This window comes from Protopterus annectens, chromosome 6.part1 (genome assembly GCF_019279795.1).
Source record: "Protopterus annectens isolate FY-2018-M chromosome 6.part1, PAN1.0, whole genome shotgun sequence".
NCBI lineage: Eukaryota > Metazoa > Chordata > Ceratodontiformes > Protopteridae > Protopterus > Protopterus annectens.
This window is the reverse complement of record NC_056738.1, coordinates 310,321,585-310,341,963: the sequence shown is the minus strand read 5'-3', so window position 1 is coordinate 310,341,963 and position 20,379 is coordinate 310,321,585. Positions and strand designations below refer to the sequence as shown.

The following is a 20,379-nucleotide window of genomic DNA, read 5'->3' as shown; positions in this document are numbered from 1 at the left end:
TGGTATTTTTAGTTTGGGGAGTGTGAAGGATGAAGCCCCCCACTTTGTAATGTTTGAGCTGGTGTGTCGTGTTGGGTTGGCCTACAAAAAAATCGATGATTTGGCTGTTTGTTTAACTTGTAATTTACTCTTTATGTATCGCTGAAATGGCGTTCAGTGTTTAGGCATTTCGGTGTCGTAATATAGACCTGTCGAAAACAACATTAGCATCCACTTGCCCATACTGATAACAGACCTTTGAAAACATAAGCTAAGAAACTCTAAAAATTTAAAACGAAGGTATAATTTGGAAGTCGACACCATGTATAATTATCTTTAACAGAGTCTTTCAGTTAATGTCAGTTTAAACATGAATATACCATTAAGGCTTGTGTCATTCCACACTTATTTGCACACAAATATTTGAAAAATGCGTTCAATGACATGACATCCTAACATTTCAGTTAATGTCAACTCAAAATTGAATACAAATATTACATGCTTAAACATTTAGCATTTAACACACATCTTCACACAAACATTTGCAAACACTCAATTCAATGGCATAATCTTTTATTCTTCAAAAGTTATCAACACACAATACATTGTTATGAACAGGTGCAATTTAAAATCCCAGCTCCTGCACAGTTTCTAGAGACATAAATGCTAGCACAAAATGAACAAATCACCCTTCATTACTAACAGCACAATTAAAACATCATGCACTGTTCAAAAAGGCTGAAACGTATAGGCATGACTGAAAGACACAATGTCTAAGTGCAATCATTAAACTTCATGAACTATGGGGATTCTTTATTCAGGTACCCCATGTTAACATAGGAGTAGTTCCATTTCACTTTCCAGTGACATTACAATAAATAGGAAACTTGTGAAATACTTATTCTCTGCAGCCCTCGCTTTGCAACAATTCAAAGGATTATATTGCTCTTGACCAGTTAAAACCAATACTGTCAACTCTAAGCTCATTTATCTAACCAAACAACACGTCTCTTCCCACTGCATACCTCACAGTTAGCATATTACAATTACCTCACCTTCCCACTGGTCAAGTTCCTGCTCCCTTTCAATTCCAATTGCAATATACCCAAACATTTATTCCCTTTATACTGTTCCACTACTACCCATTCCTTGCCTACATAATCCAATGCGTCTATATTACAGCACGGGAAAAATCATTTGACCAATACAAAAAAAAAAATTCAGACCTTACGAACAATTAGCTTTTGTGGCCGTTCGGGGTTTTTGCATTTCGCTTAATAAGTGTTGATAAAAGGGCTTTCGGTTAACAGCCCATTAAATGCCGTAATATAGACCCAATCCAATAACTATGGGAAATGTTGCAGCCAGTCCATCACCAATAAAGCTGAGGCAACAACTGCACTCATGTTGGAAAAAAACACCATTATCACCACCAAAAAGGACAACTTTAACTTAGACCATCAATGCTCTTTTTGGACTGCAGAAAACTGCACTCACTTCTGCCTGGTTATTTCCAAGAACTCAAGATCCCACAAGCCTAAGTTATCCATCAACAGTTAACTTCCTACCAGGTTGACAAAGCTGTAACAAACCATGCTCGCTCTTGTACCAAGTCAAAAATGAACTCAAGTCATTCTCTTTTGACCACATGATCTATCAGCAATTGAAGACCATAATCTGTATACCTTTTCAATGTTCAGTGATCATTTAGAAAATCAAATCCACTGCACCACCACTATTTTCTTAAACTACAATCATTCAAATCCTTGTTCACCTTCTAAGATCTAACCTCAGGTAAAATTTATCTACCTGAACATCTGCTCAACATAAACTATTTGACTTCTTAATTTCATTGTCCTCTGTTGGAGAGGCATTGGGATACTGCACTGATCCTAAAGTCCCACTGAAATCTTCCAAGGACTTGGGCTGCTTAACATTACAGGTCAAAAGAACAGCCACTGCCTTCAACTACTGCCAAACCACTTTCAAGAAATCTTCCAAATCTGCTTGGAGCAACCGTATAGTCATTCACTAATTATTTTCCTCACTAGGCTGTGGTTCACAAATAACCATGGGTGGTTCACAGTGTCTATTGCCCGAGACTGTACATTGCTGTGCAATTGCTAACGGGGATCACCATCGGCTGACGGTTTAGTGAACTGTAAGCCATTCCCCTGGATGCCAACTGCAGTGATATCTCTACTCTGAGGGACTGTGACTGTGCTCAACCTTCTCCACCCCCCCCCACCCCAAGATGGGCATGCCATTTCACACCTGCCAGCATGGTAGTGCCTGAGCTAGTAATTAAACTCAGGTCACCTGGGCTGTAGTCAGGGCTTTATAGTTCAACATCACAGTGCTGTCTCTTCTAATACCAGAACTATATAGAAAATCATATTTTAAAAACTAAAATGCACTTTTATTTGATATGCTCAGACAGCCTTAAGAGTGTGAGCAAGCTTATGAAGCACTGTGAAATATCCCTGGCTTTATTTTGTTCGTTAATAGCCTGAAATGCAGTTCATATCCATTTGTTGGCTCTGTTAGATGTATTAGCCACAGATTATATGCATCTGTTCTGCTACTCACACTAATAAAACTTAAGCAGCTTAGCACCATGGGAAACCGAATCAGTGTTTTTGTATCACATGAAATTGTTCTTTCAGTAAGAAAAAAAATCTTTTTAAAACCACAGATTTCCTTTCACATTAAAGCCTGACCACCCAAATATTTGCTATATTTCACTCATTATAGCACACCCTGTAAATCAGTTATGGATTTAGCATAGATTTGCTGAAGGAACAAGAAACAATTATAAGATTTTAAAAACAGAATGAACCATAGCAGGCACTAACTCCACTGTATGATGACAATATTGAATAGTTAGCACAAAAAAAAAAAAAAAAAAAAGTTTTTGCAGTGTATTGCAAATTTGCATCTTCAATGTTCTTACTGTGTCTACTTTCTATTGTAAATATGCATTTTAAAATATTAATACTGTGTGTACTGTCTATTGTAATTGGAATTTGCAGTGTATTACTTTGTTTTCTTGCTGTTGTATTATGTTTTGTATTTCTTAAACATTGCATTGGTTGTACTGCCTTTGGAGCTTTTCTCCCCGGGCCTCCACTGAAAATGGGTTCTTCTTGACCCAGTGGACATCCCCGGTAATCAAACTGAAATAAATAAATAAATAAATAAATATTATGCTTACCTTGTTCTTGGCCATTTCAGATCTGTGTAGATGAAGGGATCATCTTTAGTTCCACTACCTGCTTGATGTTGGAAAGGTGAATGAGATAAATGTTGCCTTTGAAGTTGCAATTTGGCATCATACTGGTGCCTACTACTCAACCTGCTGAGCACACTGTATGCCTCATTCAGTTGTATGAACTGACTATGCAGTTCTGGATTAGAAGGGTCTATGTCTGGATGAATCTAAAAAAAGATATTATATAAGAGATCAAAAACATGCTACCTGATTAAGTCCCTACTAATTTTAACAACTGATTCTCAATTTCTTTTTATTGTCTGGTAAAAATATCACTGGCATCACAGTTTCTATTATTATAAAATAAATTTAAAAATTAAGGTCATATAAGTACATATCACAAGTGTAGGTCTCAATACAAACTCACACAGTAGGTAAATACATACATATGAGCTATATTACATATCAATCATCCTCCTGACTATGTGGCACTGATTGCTGGATCTCCCAGTGTCCATACAAGTGAAATTAAATACATCCCAATTCATTCATATAACAACATAATAAATACCTCTGATAGTTTAACAGGAGTCTGTGTAGGAAGATGGGGAACCTGCAAGCAATGATGATGGAGTGGAGGGTAGACATTGCTGGTATCACAGAAACAAGGTCCATTGACAACAGGGGTGGAACATGATGACGCTTTGGTGTGTAGCTTGTTCAGGAATAACACAGAAGGAAGGGACAGTGTTACTGCATCAGTTTACTGAAGGAAGTCATCAGACGCAAGATCAGACAAGAGAAAGAACACCAAACAAAGACGGGAGTAGGGTTGGAACCTAGGTTTAAGTGTCTTTGAAGTTCAGATAGACAAAGAGGGAAGAGGCAGAAGCTGGCAGATCAATAGTGTAATGTCTCCCCAATACATCAAGTGAGGAAGACGGAATAAAGGAGAGGAGTAGGAAGAAGACAGTAATACTCACAGGAGGTCTAACTCTGCCAGGAGCACTCCAAGAGATTTCACATTCCAAGGCAGACAGGGAGTGGGAGTTAACAGAGGTCAGAGACAATGATTGGGTTCAACCTTCTGGCACAGAAAAACACCAGGAAAAACAGAATTTTGGATGTGGTCCTGCTCATGGCAGAGGCTTCTTCAGAATGTCCAAAGGAGGGCACCATTAGCCAACAGTAATGATGTCACTGTGATCATGTGAATGAGTGTCTCTGAATGTATGTGTTTGGGATTTTATAAGTGTGTGCTATGCTTAACTAAGGTAAAGGGTTAATGATGAATAAAGAGACTGGCAGTAAAGGGAGGGAGTGCACAAGCTATGAAAATGGAAAAGGGATGGTGCATTTAGGGTTATGGACAGGTGGACAAGTGCAAGAGGAACAGGCAATATGACAAAAGGAGGAAAAAGACAAGTAGTTAAAGAAATGTCAGGCTAGAAATTACAGCAAAAAAAAAGAAGAAGGGACAACAAAAAAGTACAAACAAAGAAGAGAAGGAAGAGGCAAGAAACAAGGAAAGGTAGCAAAGGGTGGTGAGAACAGCAAACACACAATTTGAAAGGGAGTGGAGCAGAACAGATCAGAAAATGGAACAAGGGCTTTTCCAGTATACAGTAAAAAAAAGAAAAGAAATAGGAGGAATAGACCTGACCATGCCAAAGATGGGAGAGATCTTGTAGAAGACTACGAAGAAATCAAAGGTATTAAATGAATAATTTGCTTCAGTCTTCACAAAGAAAATCAAGGGGAGGGTGTTGTGCTAGGATGGAGGAAAGGCAGAGTATGGAGGACACAGTATAGCTAGGGAGAAGGCAGAGAGAGAACTGACTACTATTAGGGATGATAAAGTACAAGGACCCAAAAGAGCTACCTTAGAATCCTCAGGAATGCTGTGAGAGTGCTAGAAGACCACCCCCATCTCAATCGAGATCTTCATCAGATCACTGACCTGTGCAGAAATAGCTAGTAGCTGAAAGTCAGCAAGTGGCAGACCCCTGTACAAGAGGAAGGGACAGTATAAATATGGGGGAAAATGCAGCAAGGGCTTAACAACGAATGAGAGAATTATGAACAGAATTCTGAAGGAAAGACTACTACAGATCCTGCAGGAAACAAGTCTTCAAGGCAGCAACCAATATGGGTCTATAACCAGAAGGAGCTGTCTGTCAAATCTGATCTAGTTTTATAACTGGGTAACCACTGAAATTAGCAAGTTGTACTGATGTGGTCTACCTGGACTTCAAGGGCTCTCAAGTCAGTCCATACAGTTGGGTTGACAAAAAATTAGAGAAGTTGATGGGTAGGAACAAAAAAGAACTGAAGTGCTACACATCTGAATGGCTGAACACAAGAGGAGTTGTGATGACAGGTGCAACATGAGAACTACAGAAATATCCCAGAAATAAGGAAAATAACTAGTGGAATACTGCAGTGCTCAGGCTTAGGTTTGCTACCCATCAGTGTGCTTGTCATAGACATTTTGAGGGAACAGTAAGCAGGATCAGTCTTTTCACTACCTGATGGGTAGGTGTAGTAGTATGGGATGGGGGAACAATCTGTAATACCAGAGGAATATGCTGCTGTCCTTGCGTAAAGGATCCTGGCTTAACCAGGCAATAGCTATAAATAAAACTTTTGTCTTGCATCTTGGATTTTTCTATACAAAGCCCACTACTGTGTCAAGCTGCACAAACAAAATGAAAACAAACAAGAAAGAAACAATCTGCAAATGCTGGTACTTTGCACTGTTTGAAGATACACAAAAAGAGAAAGCGAGTAAAAACTTAGCAGGCTGCTTCTCATCTTAATAAACTGAAGCGGTCCTCACTTTCTTTTTTGTGTGAGAGTGTGAGGCTGTGCGTGTGCGTGGTTAAACATGGGGGGGTTTGTCAGGGTTAAAGTCAAATTCTTGTTTCTCTTAAGGGCACCCTAGCATAAATCACATAGACACATACAGGTGTAGGTATCTGGAAAAATAGAAATGGATTACTAAGAGGGACTCAGATCAGAGGTTTCCAATGGAAAGTACCTTTGATCACAACAAAATGATTCATCTGGGTACATCAGAGAGTAAATGGGCTAAGACAGATGATAAGCAATAGGATAAAATTTATGACTATATGCTAAAGCTTAATGCTGAGAAGATTAAAATACACTTACTACCAAGAAGTTGCTGCAGCAAACCAAGGATACTAAAAAGACAGAAGGGGAGGTATGAGATAGGGTCTATTGATATGCTCCTCACTGGGGCTCAAAAAAAATGACAATGGCCAAAAAGTCAACAGCTCTGATAAAGATGGCAGTCTTCCTCTGACCGTGCTTCTTCCCCCATATAATCATTCAGGATTCATACTTAATCTTAACTCCTCCCAAGGCCTATCCACTGCTCTCCAAGACCTTTCAATGTCAAAGTTGAGCACTCAAACTTACCAGAAAATAAAGCATTCAAATGTTTATATTAAACTACAACCTTACAAATTACTCATAATACTGCAACAATAGTACAGCATCATGCTGTAAGGTAGTGTTTAAATATGCTAGCAAGGCAGGGAGACAAAACTATACAAGCTCCACTTAGAGTGGTTCCTATGGCTAAAGAAACATTTATCTCAGCATCCCTTGAAGCCCCCCCCCCTGCTAATTTGCATAATATGACTGTAAAATCTTCCAAACATTAGGGAAGCACTTCTAATATCGAAGAAAGAATTAGAGACTCTTATTTGTTGTTATAATCTTAACCTGTGAAATCTTAGGTTATGTGTTGTAGCTCCACCAAAAATATACTAAAGATACTCCTGCTCTGTGGCAGAGATAGATAAATCTCTGACCCAGATGGCCTAGAACTGACTAGCAGCTTGGGAAGCTGGAAGAGCCAGGGAGAAGTGGATGACAGATGTATGAGTTATGTTGTCATGCTTATCTGGGACAGAGGGTTGCAATGGATCTTCCTCCTGTGATGACCTAGCACTCCAAGGGAATTAGGTGGTTAGGTCTGCCCAAGCCAGTGTGGTTCGCCTTGCAGAGGAGTATCAGAGTGGACATACCCCAATATCAGGGGCACAGGCATTCCCTCAGTGGTGACATGGAGTCTATGTCATCACCAGGCATGAAAGATTAGGCAGCAAAATAAATCGCTGCTAAGATAATGGCTCCATGATCATCTCTCACCTCATGGGAAATTAAAGGGCTGGGAACAGCTCTCATACTGTGAGGAATGAATGGGTCAACCGATCATGGGGAGGTGACAGTGAGCAGGCAGAGTGGAGCCAAAAAAAAAAAAACATGCCAAAGGTTGCATATAAAAGCCAAAATAGAAGATAAAGAACTTTAAGGTGTAAAACTAGACAAAAAAGAACAATGTCGGGAAATGCAGTGATAAAGGTCTGCCCTCTTCAAACAAAGTTGTCTAAAGTATGTAACTGCAAACAAAATGAAATGGAAAACCTTGTAAATTATTTAGAGCTATCTATGGTTATTTCTGAGTGCCATTCAATGATCACAAATCCCATGAGACTGCACCTCAAGCAGTTGCAGCAGCTTTTGTTCAAGGACTGTATCAACCATTAAGGACTCAGTTAAAGCAAATACGACTTCATTGGCAGTCTAATTAAATGACTTACTTTGCAGTGTACACCATTGTGTTCAATAAGAAGAGAAAAAAGCAGGAAATTGAAGAAATTAATTTAAATATTAAGAGCCTTGAAACTCCAAAAAGGGATAAAGGAAGAGGCTGAGATATGGGGATCGGTGATAGAAGAGGATAAAGATCACTAGCTGCTTCAGTGTCTCTAGGTAATACACAAGATCCAGTAAGTGGATGGGCAACTTTGTTCTACTGGGTCTCTCCCCTCTTTTTGAGAAACCTTTTTTAAATGTGGCAGGAAAGGGCAGTACAGAGAAATGTTTCTACAGACAGCAACAGCAGGGTCATGAAAGCTAGACATCATGGTAACCTGACTACAGCAATTTCCCTTTGTGTTCACCTCCTCCATAGTTTGGACAGAGAAACTAATCCCCTAGAATGCCCAGGCAGACAACTGCAAACTGGGTGTGTTATATTCAATCTTCCACTGACTCTCAATTGCACCAGCATGGGTTAGACCATGTTAACAACTGGTGCAAGGATAATGGTCTCAAGTTAAATGGCAAAAATGTAGCATAGTTCATTCTGGTAAACAAAATATGTTCTCATACCACATATGTGATACACCCCTTCAATCAGACAATACAGTTAGGGATCTGGGCACTCTTGTTGATGATTCCTTATTGTTTGACTATCATGCTTACGGAGTAGTTTGGAAAGCCTTCAGTTTAGCTCATCTAATTTCCAATGGCATTTCCACTAGATCCAAAGAAGTCTTAATTCCCCTTTACTCACATTTCCTCAGATCCATTCTTGAATATAATGAACCTTTTGTCATGCATTTGTCTAAACATATTCCTCAACTTGACAGACCTCAGAAATTCATAACAAAAAAATCAGTGGCCTCAAAAATCTTAAGTTATCAGGATAGACTGGCTGCCCACTTTCATTATTCCGTCTGTTACAGACTTCTCCAGAGACTTGTGTCTATCCTTTTGAGCCATGAAAGATTCAACCCTCTTTGACCTCCTATTCCTACACAGGAAAAAAAATCATACCTGAAATACCCAGGTAAACAAACTAATTCATCATCCACAGACACTTTATTATAATTGATTCATTTCTCAATGTAACCCTCTCTCACAGAACAAAGTTTCATTACATGTCAAACAGAGTAGCACCCTTGCTACATTAAAGGTAAACCTAGATAACTGGATGGGCAGTCTCAAATACTCCACTGGTCTATTTTGTCTTGTCCTCTTTGAGGCTAGAGAGACCTTTTGAATGGGGATTTTTTTTCTAGGCTTGTAATGTTCTGCAGACTGACTGACTACTACTGGTCCATGAACATAAGAATCTAAACCGCTTATGCTGGCAAAGGTTGTTGCAGTGAAATATCAGGCTCATCAGAGAAATTTAGATTCGGTTAGATGGCGAAATAATCTAACTTATCACGTACCACATTATGCTGCCAATATAGACTCTGCCTGTACATCTGTAATGATTCTGTCAACAAATAGTAACTAACTTGTTTTTGACTTTAGCAAGCTTGTAGCATTTCAAGATAAGGCATCAAAGAAGGAAAAATATAAATGGATTTGAGGAGTTTCATTATAAATATCGGGGCCATCTATGGAGCCATCTGAGTACATGGCTGGTATATCCAAATGTTTTACTTCCTTATCTTGTAAGAGCTCATTATTTCCTCAGTCATTTAGGCAAAAATGTTTTATTGCAACTTATTAACAAAGATAGATTTTCACTTTTTCTTCCTTTTCTGATTCTTCAGTAAGAGAACAACTGAACTGTACACTTAGCAAATAAATCTGGAAGTAAAATATTTGCATGCATCTTTACTGTCCTCTTGGAGTCTTTCTGCAAATATCCAGTAGATTTTATATAGCTTGCATAATGTCAAAAGCATGAAATCATCTTAGTTACGGTTTGTATATGTTTTCCTGTTGGACTGAAGCTTAACTTTGAATTAAAACTAATATCATAATATTGAAGAAGTTACTGAGAAAATGTATTCCATGATTTGGTGTACCATGTACTACTAACAATTACCAGGGTACTCACATTACTAAAAAGTTTGTTAAAGAATTAGGTAGATTATGTAATGTGAGACTGTAACTGCACTATACAAATCACTCACAATCTTCCAGTCTGGTAAAATGCATGAATGGAACCTTAAAAAACAGACCTGCAAAGGTTTATGAAGATACAAAGTGGGCCAGATGCTCTGTCCTTATTCATGACCATCCATGCTACCCACTCAGTTTAAATAAAAAACTCACCCTGAGTAATGGTGCATTTTTCCCCAGAGTGTTTAAAACTTTACACACTTTTCATAAAAAAAAAAAAAAAAAAAAAAAAAAAAAAACAGAAAAACCTTTCCCAATCCTCCTAATTTGCATTGCCATAATCTAAAGCCTGGTGACTGTGTTTATATTACAGCCTTCCAACAAAAGTCCAGTCTCAGTCCAAGGTAGAAAAGGTAATTTCAGATTTTGTTAACCATCCATACCACTGAAAAACTTGTAAAGGGATGATGACTATGGAGACCACAAAACACTCAACAACCACTGACTTGGAGAACAAACAAAATGACAGGGAAGCTACGTGATGAGGATTCTGACATTACTCATGATTTTTTTTGCTTCAGCCTATGCACCTACCTTGCATCCCAACATCTTTCTGGGAAAAAAATGAAACATATGTTGATACATTAAATCTGACTAACAGACTGATTGTTGAGTATTTGCACATCTGCTTATTGTGGGATCAAAATGATTCCTGTGCCTATGACCACTGAAGAGATATTGGACTTCAACATCACTGGATGGATTGTTAAAAGCTTCTCACTGTGCAAAAAAAAAAAAAACTTCACTACAAAAATATGGTGTCACATAATAAAGCATGCCTGTTCATGCTTCAACAGCCACAACGGAGGGATACAACTAATAGAGAAAAGAAACTATACATTTCTCTAGGGTTAATCAGATATTACAAAAATATGTTTGCTGGTGTTTAACCAATCTATTTGTAATGGACTAGGCTCTTCAGACCTAGCACATGTGCCAAAACCTATCTGCTTTGGAAAGCAGATTACAGTACCTAAACAACCAAGGGTAGATTCTATGTGCAAAGACCAAGCCTGCAGATGTCTATCTAGAAAACTGTCTTGACATTCTTCCAGTCAGAAAGGTTATAAAGGGAAAAACGGCATTCTGATGTGTCTAACATGGACTTTTATGAAGGTGTAATTTTAGGTGCGGCTATCTTTGCTTCTTACGGAGCAGTAAAAGCCATCTTGGAACTGTAGAAAATACCTACTCTTCTAAAGACATTATGTAAAGCTAATTTTAATGCGACAGACTGGATTACTGTTGAAAGGATAATTATTAAGGTTGTGGTACAGTAAAATCACATGGCTGTTGATTCCATGCTAGCTAGTAAAGGAGAGACATGCACTTTAATAAATCAGGAAATATGCACCTAAATTTGTATTAATGAAGCAAAAATCAAAATTCATTAAGCGATAATTCAAGAGGCAACTGAAAAGAGTCAAGTTCCTCATCCCAATACTTACTGTGTTAACTAGATTAGTAGCATATATTCAGGATGAGGAGATATGATCATAAACTTTTAGTTGTGATATTTGTAGTAGTAGTTGTCTTGACTGCACTGACATTTTCTTTATCTTTCAATGAAGTGTGTATCTGATACAAGTAATTTGACACCTATGCTTCCAACAGATGATCAAGCCAATCACTGATGAAGAAAAGCAATCCTAAACAGAACTATTACCATGTTGACACACACATGCATACTTGGCTAACCAAAGTCAAGATTTAAAATGAATTATTATAGCAATAACCCACGCCTGGGTGTGGGTAATGCGGGATTTAACCATGGTTGGCGTGGTTTAGTCCCAAGGGACCAAACAAAGACAACCGTGGGTAAATCCCGCATTACCCACACCCAGAAGTGGTTATTATTATACTATGACATTATTTAAGAAAAGAAACAATTACTTTTCTTAAATAATGGCATTGTATAATGCCTCTTTGCTGCCCTTCCGCAGTTGTCTGGCATCCGTGGCAGTTCTGATGTACTGCGCATGCCTACACAGTACATCAGAGCTGTGGCCAAAAGCAACGGAGAAAGCAAGATCTCTGTTGCTTTTTTACTGTTTCGCTATGTTAAATGGGTTTAACATAGCCCGACAGCTTTAAAATAAGCAACGGAGATGTCCGTTGCTTATTTTAAAGCTGTCTCGCTATGTTAAACCCATTTAACATAGCGAGACAGGTTTTAAAAAAAAAGCAACGGAGAAAGCAAGATCTCCGTTGCTTTTTACACACTGTGTCGCTATGTTAAAGGAGGTTAACATAGCGAGACAGCTTTTAAAAAAGCAACGGAGATCTCCGTTGCTTTTTTTAAACCTGTGTCGCTATGTTAAACTCTTTTAACATAGCGAGACAGTGTTTTAAAAAAAGACTTATACTAATGGAAAAAGTCCGGGCGACCGGACCTTTTTCCATTAGTATAAGTCGATTTACAACGTGCACGCTGGCCAATCAGCGTGCACGTTTTGGAATATTAATAGGGGGTCATGGTATAATCTGAATTTTATCTAGACATGATTCAGATCTATTTTATTAACTCAAACATCAACTGCTTGAATTTCACCTACTTGCTACCAAATACTCGACTCTCATCATACTCACAACATGCAGTGATTTTAACAAGTGTTTTTTTGCAGGGCAATGCAACTCTGCACCACCAAATTTTCAGCTGGGTCCTCACATCCCTAGTCTCTAAGTACAGTCTACAAAGTAGCACAAACTCAGAGAAAGCACATTCGTAAAAGAATCTCTGTATTTGAGTACCTTGTACTAAACTTTACAGGTGAGCATTCAGTTGCATGCAGATGAGCCAGAAACAGATTAACATCAAACAAGCAAAACATAACCAAACGGTTCACATAAGTAGCTATGAGAAAAACTAGATGCATGTTTACATATCTGTAAAATTACAGCAAGAAATAAATGCAAAAGCAGTGTGACAAATTTTAATGGATGACACAAGAGTTTTGTTTCTGTGTGTAAACTAAACTGCATGATAAGTATGAACTGTACAGAAATTCTTATAAGGTAACTGTAAATTGCATTCCTGTTGGCTAATTATTTTTTTCGTGCAGCATGAAGGTGGAAGTCCTCAGATACACTAAATGTATATAGGTCTGGGGTAACACACTGAAAGTTACTAAAATTTGTGTTAACAGAATGAGGTAAAACAAGTAACTGGCTCTGACCATTACAGAGGCAAAAAATGGATGTTGCATAACTAAAATAAAATAAAATAAAATAAAAAGAAGATTTAAAGGTCTGATTATGCATAGAAGAATGTAATGAGATCAAGTACATTTTCTTGTCCATGCATTAAAAGTGCAATTTCTACTTAATATGATTTATTAATTGTATTTAAAGTCTAAAAACGATGTAATGACAACAAAAACCTAGAAGTAACTCCACAAGGAAAGGACTAAGTGGACGCAGACACAAAAAGTTAGCGCTTTTGTTCTATTTATTTACTACAACTTCTTCAGAAACAATTAAAACAACCATGCTCCATCTATTTAAACTGCACGCCAAAATGTCACATATTTAACCAATGAAAATCTGTAGAATCAGAATGAAGTTAGTCTTTAAAGATACAGACCTAAAAATATTACATTGGTGTACCTTAGACAATGCTAAATAATAAAAAATAAATAATAAAAAGTAAAATGTGCAAACTTTAAACATTAAATGTCAAGAATCTAATATTTTCTCATTTGTAATGTGCACTTAATATTAATGCTTTCATTAAGACCTAGTGCATGATCAGCAACCAGGTCTATCTGCCAATATGATTCTCTACATTCTAATACTGTTTTGAAATCTCCACAAAAAAATATTATTATTTGGTACTTTATCCAAAACAAAAACGAAAATTTCTTAAAACAAAGACGTTTGAACTTACATGTTTGAATAATGCACTAGAAAAATCTTTCTTTTTAATAGCCAACCATTATTCATAAATTCTTCTTTTTAGGCATCTAATGGTCTTCCCAGTATAAAAACTGGGACAAGAATTGCATAATGCAATGTAAACAACAGTCTCACTGGGACTTGGGTTTCTTTCTGTGTCCTATAACACACAGTGGGGACTGAGAGAACACTGAACTGAAGCTGAGTTTGATAAAGACGGTCATCATCTTAGTCCAATCTAAGTGCATCAGGCACCGGAGTAAACAGGAGGAGTGAAATGAAGCTGCAGAAGCAGAATAAGTTAACAGGAGCCTCAACAACTTCTGCTACAAGGAGAAGCTTCTTGTTTTTCTGTTCAAAGGAGAGTCAGTCAGGCTTGAAGGCTCTTGCCTGGCACAAGATTCTGGGGTGTGAAGGTCCTGGCAGTAGGAAGGAAAAAGCTAACTCTTGGCACCTTGTCAGGGGATAGCTTCTCAAAGACTGAGGTATCTGACTCCTCTAGCTTTCCTTTCTCTTTTGTCTTTTCCAGTCTGTTAGTCTTTCCCATGTCCTTGTTATTGGCCTCCTTTTCCTCTAGGCAGACTGCCTTTTAACAGTTTCATCAGGACTAACTTATTATGGCAATGTAATAATGCCCTTGAACTAAACTTCTTACATATTGAGCACTCAGAATCCAGATGCTCAATGCCAAGACATAACATGAAATTCATGTGGGTCTTGGGGAGGTATATTATGAACGCATTACTGGCACTTTCAAAAAGCAGGTGTCTTATCTTTATCCATAGTGCAATCAAACAGAAACAGTATATTCATATGATTATTAGTCACTATTTACAAATTTTAGAATGAGTAGAAAGGAAAAAAAAATCTGATTTTTTTATATAAAGATATTTGACAAGAGAATGAGAGGCTATAAGATTCAGAAAAATAGTTCAGAAACTGCAATAACTACAAATATAAAGACTTGTGACTATATTTAAACTTTTGAAAAAAAAAATAAGGCACTAATCTGTGTCATGAAAGGAGATACATCATAGTCCATGCTGGTGTGAATGACCCGAGACGTACCTCCCTGGACTACATGAAAACAGACATAGAGGAGCTCTCTGAGCATGTAGCCCAGGCCGGTATGACCCTTGAGTAGCATCTTACCCTCACCAAGAATGATGCCACAATATGAAGACAAGATGATCAATTTCAACAAATGGCTTAAGTATTGGTGTCATTCAAAGGGGATCCAATGCCTGTCAGCCTGGGATGACATGCTCGACAAGCCACAATGCTTCGCTAGGGACGGCTTGCACCTGTCACCCCTGGGCTTTCGGATATTGGCAAAGGCTCTTGCCGCCCCCATAGTGCCTTTTTTAGGCAAGGCTCAAAAGACAAACCCACCTCCATAGGTATCACAAGGGATAAGAAACTAAGAGTAATGCTACTCAACGCCAGAAGTCTAAACCTCAAGATGCACGCACTCAAAACTCTCCTTAGCATGGAGAACATCAATATCTGTGCAGTAACAGAAACCTGGTTCAAGGCTCCCGAGGGCACCCCAGCACTACCACGTTATACCTCATACCATGCTTTTTGGCCTCAAAACTTGGACCGAACCACAAAAGGAGGGGGAGTATCAATATTCGTCAAAGATACCCACACCTCCAGGTTGGTGGCACAGCACGAAGCATCAGAGACTATCCATGTGCAACTAACAGTGGGTAAAACTGCCTTCCAGTTTATAGCCTGCTACAGACCACCCTCCCAAACCCAGGAACCCCACTCTGCCTTCCTGAGAACACTGGAAAATATGAAGGTCTCTCCAAACACCATTATATTGGGCGACTTCAACTACCCAAACATAGACTGGGAGCATTACTCTAGCTCCAACACCATAGCCCAAAGGTTCCTAGAATTTATAAACTCAAATGCTATGGAACAACTTGTTACCACTCCCACAAGAGGGGAAAACATACTGAACCTGATCATCACCAACATGGGGGCTCTATGCTCCAGACCAGAAGTGTATCCCTCACTGGTAAGATCAGACCATAAACTAATCTCAATGCATATTCACATCCCGACCCCACACCCTGCCCAGAAAACCACAGTGAAAAACTTCTCTAAAGCAAATTTCACACTCCTCAAAACCGAGGTGGAATCCTTCAAAGCCCCCGGGCCTGTGGAAAATACGGCCCAGACCGCAGAATCCTTTATAAACGCATTCTATGAACACCTTCAGGAATGCATGGATCATGCAATCCCAAATAAAACCAAGACCCAATCCTCCAAAGGCAGGCGTCCTGTCTGGTGGACCCCAGCCATAAACAAACTATACAATAGAAGGAGGAAGCTACTACATGATAGAGCAAAATTCAAAAAAGGGAAGGCATCTCTGATCAGTATTAGCAAAAAACTACGGGCACTCATAAAATCGTCTAAGGCCAGCTTAGAGACAAAAATTGCACAGGACACTAAGGATAATCACAAGGCTTTCTTTAGTTATGTTAGGAACCTGGGTGGGAATTCCCAGATATGCTCAGAATTAGTCTAAAATGACAAAAAATACACCGAACCCACAATCATTGCCAACATCCTAGCTGATAGGTTCAGCGCAAACTTCTCCCCCCCCACCAAAAGGGCAAATATCTATCCCTGCAGAGTGCTGCCCCCCTGACATCTCAGATGCTCAGGTAAGAGCCGCCCTCTCCAAAGTAAAAAACACAGCATCAATGGTACCAGACGATGTCCTGGGCTGCGTCCTACATGAACTCCAAGAAGAGCTAAACCCAAACATAAAACTACCGTTCAGTCTCAGCCTTACTACAGGATATGTACCCAAAGAGTGGCATACAGCAACAGTGGTTCCTCTCCACAAAGGTGGTGCCTCAACGGATCCTGAAAACTATTGCCCCATAAACCTGACTAGCTTGGTCTGCAAAGCTATGGAAAGGATCATCATGGACCTCATAAATAAAGATATTGGGGACCTACAGACACTGGATCCTACCCAGTTCGGCTTTGTTAAGGGCAGATCCTACCTCTTAAACCTGGTCGATTTCTTTGAAACAGTCACCAAGGCCACTGACGAGGGGAAGGTGGTCCACACAGCCTACCTGGACCTCGCAAAAGCCTTCGATACAATACCCCACTCGGGCATTATAGATAAGCTCACCAGCTTAAATATAAACCCCTATGTCACTAGATGGGTTGCAAACTGGCTCAAGGACAGAACCCACATGGTTAGAATTGCTGGAGCCATGTCAAATTCCAAACCAGTTACAAGTGGCGTCCCACAAGGCTCAGTCCTGGGACCTCTCTTGATCGGTATATATTTCTCGGAGGTACAGGCCAACACGGAAGGACTGTGGCTGACCAAGTTCGCAGATGACTGCAAACTAGGCGCCATAATCGACTCTCCAGCTGACACAAGCATCCTACAAAAGGGCCTCATAGAAGCAGACAACTGGTGCCAGAGCCATAGCCTCAAGCTAAACACCAAAAAGTGTATAGTCATCCCCTTTGGCAAAAACAAAATGCCCACAAATTACCACATAGGTGGTAATCCATTAAGTAAGGAAGAAGTAATTAGGGACCTGGGGACCCAAGTTGATAGCAATCTCTCATTTGAAAACCACGTGGCCAAAGTGGTTAGAAAAACATTTTATATAGCCCACCTAATCATGAAGGGATTCACATCTAGATCAGGGGAGGTCATCGTGCCTCTTTACTCATCCCTCATCAGGCCTATAATTGAGTACAATGCCCCTTTTGGGATGTACCTTACCAGACACCTGCAGCAACTGGAAAGACCCCAAAAGTCCCTCACCAAGAGGATCAAAGGGCTCAAACAGATGCCATATGCTGCCCTGTTAAAGAAACTCCAGCTCTACTCAGTGGCATACCGCCTGCTCAGAGGCGATCTGTGCCTGACGTATAAAGCCATGTCCAACCCAGAATTAATGGACACGCTGCACCTCAGAAAATCCAAATCCCATCGAGCTACGTGCTCGAGAGACTTGAACCTCAGCACTGAAATAAATAGGACATGCTGGAGGGACAGATTCATAACCCAGAGGCTCCCTTAACTCTGGAATAAAATCCCAGTCCAGGTTAGGCAGAGTCCCTCATTGACTCTCTTCACGAGGAATCTTGATGAGTGGATGGGAGATCGTAGGTTTACCCTGGGTATCACTGTTAGACAGAGGCACAGTATACTAACCTCGAAAAAGGGCATAGCAAAATTCATTTAAAATGGGTGGCGAAAGCCAAACACACTCTGGCTAGGTTTATAAATGCCCTAGGGCAGATAGCCTAATATGAACCTATGAACCTATACTGCTAGCACAGCTAGCTGAAATTTTGTAAATAATTATATGTCATTTGTGAATATAACCAGGATTCATCTGCTTTTGTTACAAACATATTAGAAATGTATGCTATGTGTATATCAAACTGCTGGTATAGAAGTGTGTGTACTGAACTTAAAGATGTAAGCGCATATACACTATTGTAACTGTTTAAATGTATATATTTTAACAGGGGAAACTGAAACACAATAGGTTAACTTAAAAAAAATAGCTTAAATTAAATTACTTTATGGCTACGTAATAAAATGATGTTATCGTTCAGTTTCAGTGGAGTAACAGACACGTCTAGAACTAGACGTTTTTTGTACTGTCTTGGAAGTGTTTACTGTTTTATGACTTCCAGGATCTGCCTTAGATCTAAGGAAAGTCTTTGTTTATGTATTTTTACAGGTTGATGCTAAACGCTACCAGCTGCATCAATGATGGTTTTACCTGGTATAGAGTCAGATGACAAGAAATTATGTCATTCTGCAAGCTATCTCAGCAGTAATATTTGGGATATTAATTTATGAACTCTCTCAGAGAGACTGAGTATTCTTTATTTTGTCTTTGACCTGATAGCATCAGGATCTACTCACCACATCTACCCTGTTGCTCTGTAAGTAAGTTGATTAGGGTACAGTAATTTTCTTAGATTCAGTCAGGAATATAGTGAAAAAGAAATTATGTTACCATAATTCCATCTGTGTTGTCAATCTTCATTCATTACTGACAGTTGGTTTTTGGTTCTGTCATCGGAACCGACTCGGGCATTGTAACAGGCTCACACAAGCCAGAAAGCTCTCGAGCTAAGGATACCCATAGTGCCACTCTTCCCTTCATATCAAGTTTGCCCACAGAAAAAAAAAAAACGACGCTTTGTCTGAGCAACTGCCCTGCTAGTGAACCAAGACTAGTTCTGAACTCCCAGGAGCCTTTGGAGGGGTAGGAGTGGGATATCAAAAATGAGTGAAGATCAACAACACAGAATGAACATTATGGTAAGAACATAACTTCTTTATCTGATGTTGTCAATTTTCATTCATTCATGACAGCTGGGACAGAGTCCCTAGCTACTTTATGTCCCAGAAGTCCCTATGTTAGGACATTCCTGAGCACTATGGAGCCAAAGGATGTTCTTCCCATGGAGACCATATCCAATTTCTACTGAGTTATAAAGGTATGAGGGGTAGTCTACATGGCTGTTGCGCAAATGTCATCCAGGGAGCTCTAGAATGAAAAGCCACTGAAGTGGAGACTGAACTGATAGAGTGAGCTTTGACTTTAGTTGATAAACTCATTTTATTTTGATGATAAATAAAGGTGATGTAATCTCTCAACCATTTTGAGAAGGTGACTTTGGAAAATGGTTTGCCTAGTCGAGGAGCAGAAAAAGACAGGAACAGCTGGTCCGATTTTCTGATAGATTTTGTGCTGTCCAGGTAAAAATGTAATTGTCTGTGTACATCCAACAAATGCAAACAATATTCTCCTTTGACTGAAAAATTTGGGAAGAAAACTGGCAGATCACTGGATTGGTTAATGCTCGATTTGTAGACAACTTTGGGTAGAAAGGAGGGATTAGTCCTAAGGGATACTCTCTCTCTATGAAAAATGATGTATGGGCGCTTTACACACAAGACTTGCAATTCTGATATTCTCCTGGCTGAAGTGATGGCTACCAGGAATAAGGTCTTCCAAGACAAAAATGTTATATCACAGGTGGCTGCTGGCTCAAAGGGGTGACGAGTCAAAGTTTGTAAGACTAATGTCAAATTTCAAGGTTCAAAGGGCTCTTTAAAAGGTCGCTTCAAATGTATAACTCCTTTTAGGAAGGTTTTACAAAGGCGGTGAGATATCAGGGAAAAATCATCAAAGCCATTATGGAAGTTTGAGACAGGTGCCAAATGAACCCTAATGGTAAAAGCGGAAGCACTCGATTGGAGTAAAGTTGACAAATATTCCAACAATTTATTAATGGAGGCCGAAAAGGGGTCTAACCCTTCTCCTTGTGACCAGATCACAAATCTGTTCCATTTACTAAGCAAGTTTCCTGGTGGATGGTTTATGGGAAGCCAGAAGTATCTTTTGTACTGGGGAAGAAAGATTATTTTTACCATGCTATTAGTGGAACTGGAGGTGCCAAGCAGTCAACCTGAGAGTTGGGAAGTTGGGATGGACCAGCCCCTGCAGATGCAACAGGAGTCCCGGGATTGA

The 20,379-nt window shown here is 39.3% G+C and overlaps 1 protein-coding gene across 4 annotated transcripts in view; it reads right to left on the bottom strand.

Annotated features, from left to right (window-relative positions):
* Nucleotides 1-20,379, bottom strand: part of DNAJC4 (DnaJ heat shock protein family (Hsp40) member C4) — a 2,281,272-nt gene that overhangs the window by 1,547,215 nt on the left and 713,678 nt on the right. For all 4 annotated transcript variants that reach the window (XM_044075728.1, XM_044075729.1, XM_044075731.1 and 1 more), the window contains one exon: nt 3,194-3,417. In XM_044075728.1, coding sequence (XP_043931663.1) covers nt 3,194-3,417 — 224 coding nt within the window. The remainder of the gene's footprint in view (nt 1-3,193; nt 3,418-20,379) is intronic.